General features: G+C 37.5%; 1 protein-coding gene across 1 annotated transcript in view; it reads left to right on the top strand.

Annotated features, from left to right (window-relative positions):
- The first annotated feature begins 6,269 nt into the window (after positions 1 to 6,269).
- The window catches only part of LOC118342913, a 4,101-nt gene continuing 1,771 nt past the window's right edge, over positions 6,270 to 8,599 (top strand). Inside the window, exons 1-2 of the mRNA XM_035681608.1 lie at positions 6,270 to 6,503; positions 8,284 to 8,561. Of these exons, the coding sequence (XP_035537501.1) occupies positions 6,437 to 6,503; positions 8,284 to 8,561 (345 nt within the window). The 5' untranslated portion in view covers positions 6,270 to 6,436. The remainder of the gene's footprint in view (positions 6,504 to 8,283; positions 8,562 to 8,599) is intronic.

Below are 8,599 nucleotides of genomic sequence, written 5' to 3'. Positions count from 1 at the left end.
CCCCTTCTTTTCCTCCTAAATCCACCTCAATGTTCAGCCCATACAGACATTTTATATAAAAGCATGCTTTTTATGTCATGTTAAAACACACACTGCACATTGCAACCCATACATGCAAATATCATGCGGGTTTATACAAAGCAAGTCATAAATTTAAAAGATGTTTATTTTATGAGAACTCACGCACCTAGTCTGGACACGCTGTGTGTTGCCTTGCAGATTTATCTGGGATTTCTTTGTTGACTGTTGAATAGACTCCAAGTTGTAGCTGTTGTAGCCTACATGGGAAAGTAAAATGCAAATAACACAGTGAGTGCTCTGTGGAAGTCCCCTTTCTGACCCAACTTTAGTCTGGTCAATGAGGGTCTGCCTCTCATCAGAGTGAGAGAGTGAAAACTCAAGTGTGTCAAATCCTCCAGCTGCACATTTGGCACAAACTCAGACTAATAAGTTGAAACAGGCCCACAATCTTTAATATTACTTTAGTATTTTTTATTATATTATTTGATGCAGTTCAGCTTTGATTGTATAGCTCTTTTCCAAACAGACTTATGACTTTTAATCTAATATAAGTTTATTTGTTCATATCTTGACAACAACTCAATAGAGGTCCATGAAATGTTGAATTAATTATAAAAGAGAACAGAGAGAAGAGACTATATAATATAAATAACAGCAAACATAAAAAAAAAAGATTCTACAAAATCACACACTTTAGAACAAACTATTAATCAATCAAGCAGTTTAGAATGGCAAAAATTAACATGATCTAATAAGATAGCTTTCATTGATAAGCTTGAGAGCCTGGTATCTACATTTCTCTTTACCAACCAGGAAAAAAAACTTGGACTAAGAATTACAGTTGCATTTAAATATAAGAGAAAGGTGTTGTACCTTTTTCAAGTTGTATTGTACCTTGGGAAAAAAATTTTTTTTTCCCCCCTCCGGAAAAAAAATAAAAAAATTATCTATCTATCTATCTTGTTCATGTTCATGTATTTTTTTTTCATTTTCACAGAAAATCCAATAGATTTATTTGAAGATTTTTATATTTATATTTGCAACAGTTGTGACATGTTACATCACTTTAAATAGGCCCGTCCCAGGTTTCATACTTCCTTAAACCTGTGGGGCATGATTAACTAAGGAGTGGCACCTTTTGAACTAGTTGGCTGCCATGGTTATTTCATGAAATCTGCCAAATCTGCCAAATCAAGTTTAGTCAGTGATGTCAGAAACTGATTGATGAATAAGTCTCACCAAGTCAGGTTTGGGGAGGAGACGTTAGTGTTTTGCTCTCCTTCTCCATCACTTAAACAGCGAGCACCATGGAGATACAAAAGTTAGGTGTTTCTCAGAGTGGTTTCTAGTTGAGTAGGTTGTTCTTCTTTTTCTAGACACCAAACAATACCCCCCTTTCGTCGAAACAAATTGCCAACAAGAACAAAGTACCACAGGTTGCCTTCCAACAGCAACAGTACATCAAACATAATGACTTTGCCAGTCTTGCAACATTCATGAATTCAAACCTTGGTTTTAATGATGGTTACATTATGTTCTATTTTTTTTACAGATTGTCTGTTGTCCACACCTCTGTACAACTCTGCTTAAGTTACACTACCTACTGCTGTTTGATAACATAATATCTGCCACCTGCTTTCCTCTTTTGTAATGCAATGAGGGGCAAGCTAGGAGGTTCAAATGCTATGCAGATATGTTTACAGCAAAGTAAACACAAGCCATGACTACAATGTTATTTTCAGTGCTAACTCATAGCTGACCTAAATCAGTTAATTGCAGTTGTGTCGTCTGTGCATTCTACCACAACTCCCTTAAAAGCAGCAGGTGAAGTAAACATTATTCACAATTTGTTTTACAGTTCAGTTGTTTTGCAGGTCATTGGCTCACCAGTGTCCCAGTGTACTAGAATTCAATTCACTGCGCAGTGATTCACCACCTACTGACCAGGGAACTGATTTCAGACAAAACTGTTGATTCAGGTTCCAGAAGAAAGATGGCAGGGGAGAGGAGAGGCTCATTACTACACTTTTGGAAAGCCTCTTTATTTGTCTGACTGATATGAAAGAGGCCCGTTCATGTAAAAGGTTTTTTTATTTAATTTCAAACTTTGACTTTGAATGCTGTCTAATGTTTAGCCTGTTTGCATCCCTCCCCTGTACTGCCTGGAATTTGCCAGTGCTCACCAGAGTACCATTACTTGTGATTTTTGTCCACATGAATACCCTTGTTGAACTCTGTCTGTACCAAAATGTTTTAATTGTGCAAAGAAAGTCTAATCATTTCAGTGACTTGACATAACAATGTGCTTTAACAAGATTTGTTTTAATTGCGATTAGACTGGGTCGTCATGTAGAAACTTGGTGACCATCTCTGAAACTGAAGAATACATATATTCAAGTTCAGCTTCTTTTATTTGTCATAACAAACACAATTACAGGCACTCGGAGAGCTCAGACTTTCTGCCAAGGCTATTAGTCTGGTCTTGATATGCAAATGTGCAAGCTCAACTACAACAAAGGCAAGTAATTATTTTTGTAACCACTCCTTGATTCTGATCTGCTCAGTGTCTTTGGCCCAGGCTACACATTTCCACCAAGTTTCATGAGAATTTGGCCAGTACTTTTTCCGTCCTGCTGACGGAGAAACAAATGTCAAAGAAAACATCCTTGTAATAGGATAACACTTCCTTGGCAGAAGTAATGACACATCAACTTTACATACTTCCAGTGAATGTAGTATTTCCATTTCAGTTGAAACATTACTTTAGCTTCCTCCTTGTTTGGGTTTGTAAATCCTTTTCACTTCTCATTGATATAGTCAAAAATTGAATAGCCGTCATGCAACCTAACCCTAACAACGCAATTTTTCCTTCACAAAACTTAATTTCATGTGAGAGGCAGCATACAGGCTATTATGTGTTTTTATGAATCAGACACTGAAATGTGCCAACTGAAGTGGTTATTTGTCCATGGTAAAACAGAGGTGATAAAGGTTATGACTAGTTTTAATTCATGGTGGTGATAGACGTGAGCACTGCAGTGCACAGGTCGCTGGGCTCAGTTGCTTTGGGATTTTGGAGATGGGAACAATGGTGGCTGCCATGAAACATGAGATAACAGCGAGGTGGAGGGAGGAAGCCTGTTACAGCGGCTGCTAATTGCCCTGCACATGCCCAGTGGACCTGCCCTTGAAAGACCCCGTGTTCTGCTGCTTTTCAAGGGTTTATCCATTTATACATTTGACTGTACATGAACACAGAGAAAATCCCCCATATTTTGGAGTTATACTGAGATGAATGTGTGTCTGGACGGTCCTGCAAAAACATATAAACACTAAAATTATGAACACTAAAATGTATCACCATGTTTTGAAATTCAGGCTGTTTCGCTTTTCAAGATTTAAATGCACTTGTATTTTTGAAGAAAAACCTGGGGCCAAATGTTCACTGCTTCATATCCAGGCTTGCTTTTGAAAAATGAAAAATGTTCAACCAAAGTGAAATACTGCTACTAGTCCAAATATCTCAAAATGTAAAATAAAAGCTCACCCAAAATGAGAATTCAGTCATTATTGATTCACCCTCTTGTTAGCTGAAAAGCCATTGAAGTCTGCAGGATGATGAAACACATAGCCAGTTAGCCTTCATCATTACATCTCAGCCTTTTCCTGAACTACTGATGTTATTTTACTGCTCCAAAGTTCCATAGAAAAATGCATGTTTTATTATAACCCAAGTATTCAAAGGGAAAGACTTTATAAGGAATTATAAGGTAAATGTTGGACCTATGTTATAATAATTGGACTGAAAATCTCAGAATCTTTTATCAAAAGTATCATTGACTTCCCCACATTTTGTCTCATAGGATTTAACTTCTCCCACAATATAACATATAGACCCACTTCCGTTACCTACACAATCACTAGACAACCACATTGTGGGAATAATTTGTATAAGCTACTGAATCACTAGCATTGTCTAGCCAGTGGGAGCTGACTACTGCAAGCTTGTGAAACCAAGATTTGTGCTTGAGCCTTGAGGATATTCCTCTTATGCATCATTGCTAATATATTGTAAGATTCCAGTCTAAAAAGTAACTTCTTTTGGGTGTGGAGTGCAAGCCTGGACAAGTGCTCACCCACACACGCTGAGTAATTCATGACGGCTGACGACAAACTCATGATCACGCCAGGTAGCCTGAGGCTAAAGCTCTGCAGTGACGCATCAATTTCCGTCAAATACCAGTGGCAACAGTTATTGTATACAGTACACACTGCCTGCAGAGAGACAATACTGAGCTGTGTTTGTGGCAAAATCTGTCAGGTCATTTTTTGAAAAAACTTTGAAACAAGACCAAAAGTAAAGATTCTTGTTGCGTTGAAACGCTTCTCCTGTGACATGGGGATGGAAGATAGAATGATAAGGAAGTACTGATGAAAAAGGGAGTGTTGTTTCATGCATCTCCAGAACCACACATAATTCATCATGTCTCTAACTGAGCTGTTTCCAAGGCATTTCCCAACTGTCAGCCACATATTTTATACTTCCGTGAATGCTGTTTCACACAGTGTGCATAGTGCTTTCAATTTCTTGTCACAATTAAAGTGCTGTTTGAACTTCATCATGGTCTGCTGCATTTGTTTATATATTTTGCGTGTCTCAAACCTGTCTTGACTGACATGAAGACCTGCAATCTTATGCTTCTTTTCTTCTTCTTCTTCTTTAAATTTGACATATGTGAGTAAGTAACTTGTAAGTAACTTGATAGAACAAAAAATATTATTTCAGGGGTGAAAGTTCTGCCACTATTCATGTCAAGTCAAACTGAATTTCTATAGCCCAAAGTCAGAAATCACAATTTGACTGAGGGGGCTTTACAATCTGTACAACGTTCAAGATCTGTCCTTAGACCCTGGATTCATGGAAGTAAAAGACCTTATTTTGTTTTCCTCTATTTAATATTCCACCCCTTATATAATCTTTCAATTTCAACTTCATTTTGTTTCTGGAGGGCAATTGTTTTTTACAGGAAGGCATGGTCCAATACATAAAAGAAAGACATACAATACAATAATAAGGAGGGGAGGAGCCCCGAATACAGTAAGTTAGAAGCCCAACAAATAGGGATAAGCGAGTACACCATTATTTGTATCGGTTCAACCAACTAAATTATCTGTATTCTAATTTGTACTGTGAATAGGCAGTGCTTAAACTGGGGCTAACTGGAAGTTGGCAATTTGAGCCTGAAATGGGTTGTTCAGAAGATGCTATGTGTATCAGAAAACTATTTACAAAAAGTTAAACAACTATTAAGATAATTTTCTCTCATAAAAGTAACTACATTGACACATATTGACACACTTTTCTTTGATGATACTCGTACTTATAAAAAGAACATTAGCTGTACTGGATACATGTTTAAGCTGAATACTCGCACAATCCTATGCTTAGCAATAACATCTGAAAATTACAAGGCGAATTAAATAGCAGCATATTATGACCATATAAATATGTAAGGAGGGAATAAAGTGCATAGTGATTACAGGCATGTTGATGATCAACATCTTGACATCAATACTCACCATCATAAACTGCCTAGACATCAACATCAACATCAACATTAACATCAACATCATCATGATGTCATCACAACTACACTACACACTCACTGGGAGTCACTAACTCATTCAGAAGAGAAAGGACTGTGGGGGGAAGGAATGCTTGTACCTGTTACTCTTAACAAGTACTATGCATATATGAATATAACTTACTTTTTTTATCATGCCGAACAATTTGGGACCAGTTTTGGCCTATTAAACATTAGCCATTCAGCTAATAGCTGTACTTTTATTTAATTACTTTAAAATTACATCTAACCTATTTTCCTTCCACTTTTTGGTAGGTCATTGGAGTTTGAGTCTGGTCACCTATGTATCAAAGGAAAACAACAGAAGAAGCTTTTTCTGGTATTTCTTTAAATGAATTTGCCTCACAAGTGTTTCTTATTTTTATTTTGTATTGAATTGAACTGAAAGGGTAGATGGGGTCATTCAGCCACATCTGATCTGATTTATGTTGTCCATCCTCTTCCAGCAAGAATTTGAAAGCAAATCAACTTCCTGAACAACTGGATTTCTTTTTCTTTTTGTTGCAAGTGTTTGTGTGCTCTGTCTGAGGAAGAAGGAAAAAAAAAACCGTGAGAAAGTGTGTGACGAAGAGGGTGTGCTCACAGGTGCGCCAGCCCTCCTCTGTGTGTGTGTCATTGTTATATTGATATAAACCTACCCTGCTGTGTATAAAAGGCAACAACATGATTCATCTGCTTTAACTTCAGCCAGGTTAGTGTGCCAAATAGTTCCAGCTCACCAACAGTTAACTATTTGAGTCCAGGCTCCATCACAAGTTTTCGGTATAAAGATGAAGAATCTTCTTTTTGGGGTTATTCTTGGGCTTCTTGCTGTTGTCCACTCAACACCTGTTAATGGTAAGTCCTTTTTCTTATTTTATTCAACATCAAGAGCAACAAGAGCTAATCACTCTTATACACTATAACGATCACTTTCACTAGTAGCTGAGTATCTGTTTGATATGTGTTGTCTTTTAGGGTTAAGCTTTAGAATTACGATACAAATTCTGATGTTCTTCTGCTTATAACCTCATGTAATATATTCATTGTTGGTTAATGGAATTCTTTGGGGAAATGACAGTCTTCCACGTCAGAACTGAGAAGACCATAGTCATGGGTTTTGCAGTCTGACAAATACAGCAATTCTTCTATACAGACCTCTGAAATTTCAATAATTCCCATGGTGTCCTTTTTCTTACCCTGTGAGTCAGCACTTCCCCTGCCGTCACCTAAGATGCTCTTTATGTTTCAGGTCTAACTCTTTCTGTAAGAATGCCAGAGTAGTATTTCATTGCCGGTGCACAGGTTTCACTGGCACCTCCAGATTACACACAGCGATCATTGTAAAATGTCCTGAGCTGCTCCAGGAGGTGCATTAATGCGTATTTCTTGTGTAAGGTGAAACCAAAGATCAGCAAAGAGCTGTTACACAAGTTTAGGCAACCGGTAACTTCATAGGGAACAGTGGAGCTGAACATGACTGGGCAGAAATGAAGAGTGGAGATGTGATTTGATTCTCAGGCCTTTTATTTATTTTTTTGATTAACTATTTTAACCCTTGTTTGACTTTATTGGGATTTACCTGGTTTTTGTTTTGTATATTATCAGAAAAAAAATTATCTAAAGTATCAAAAGTTAAAGCATTCTGCCGAACAATGGTCCCTATGACTGATATTATTATATGGAGGTGCAGCTAGTTTTAACAACTTTGCATACAGTTATCTAAGGCCAGTGGTTTTCGACCTAGGGGTCAGGTGCCTCCAAAAGGTCACATAAATCTGAGGGGTTATGAGATGATTAATAGGCTATAAAGAAGAAGAAAAACAAAAGTTCAAATAGTTCAAATTCAAATAGACATTTAAGTGAAACCACCTGACAACTTCCGGGAAGTTTTGTAAGTGGTAACACGGTTTGAAACCACTAGTTTATTCTTCAACAAAGTTCGTATTTTGCAAGCATATAATTAAAAAGCTACAGCTGTCAGGTAAATAGCACAATATTTCCTACTGAAATGTAGTGTGGTAATATAAAGTAACATACAATGGAAATAAATGCTAGATACTTTCTTTCCACTAATGGTTATGACAATATGCTATAAAATATGAAAATAATTCACACTATTAAGCTAATAATACTAATAATAAGTATTATAATTATGCAGGGAGTTTAGATTTAAACAAGCAAAAAACAATGAATATTTTCATGAATTTTATGATTATGCACATTCTCTCATTTGTCCTCTTGCTTCTTCCTCCCAAATGGCACAAAAGGGTGATATGGCTTCCTTTCAACTAAAACAGAAAAAAGAACTGTCATGGTTTACACTGTTGTACTGGGTGTGTCAAAAGTTTGTTATGCTCTTACTAAACCTGATGCTTTGATCAGGCTGCCTCTCTTTTGTTACCCAACTCATCGACGATTAGTCACCCAGGTTAATCATTACTGTTAATCACCACACCTCATCAAAGAAGACCACATCACAAGTTTATACAAGAATTTGGGGCGAAGCAAATAAGCCCTGTGTGGTAATTTTGTAATACACCATAGAAGCTTGGTAACTTTCCCTTCTGCTCATGTCAGGGCTGGTAGGTAAACACTTATGGTGACCTGTGGATTTTTCCCTTTCTCTTTGTCCCAGCTGTGACCCAGGATGATTTTTATCGAGAGGCTGTGACGGATGGGTTCCTCATCGCTAACCCTTCTCTAAATTTACTCACAACTGAATCACCCAAAAGAAATGCAACTGTTCAAGCAACCCGGCAGCCGTCCTCTGAGTCCAAAGAGAGTGACATTCCTGAGGGCAATGGAGACAGCAATACACAAAGCTCTACCTCCACCATGTTGCCAACGTACACTGAGGACTACAGCTCAGGTTCATCTACCATGCCAAATGAAGTCAATCCCAAAGAAAGCGACATATGGGAGGGCAGTGGTTTGGGGGACACCAATGACAA

Source organism: Morone saxatilis, unplaced genomic scaffold, assembly GCF_004916995.1.
Source record: "Morone saxatilis isolate NCDOM2014 unplaced genomic scaffold, NCSU_SB_2.0 Contig11, whole genome shotgun sequence".
NCBI classification, from domain to species: domain Eukaryota; kingdom Metazoa; phylum Chordata; class Actinopteri; family Moronidae; genus Morone; species Morone saxatilis.
The sequence above is the reverse complement of the archived record's forward strand: the minus strand, read 5'-3'. Positions and strand labels throughout refer to the sequence as shown.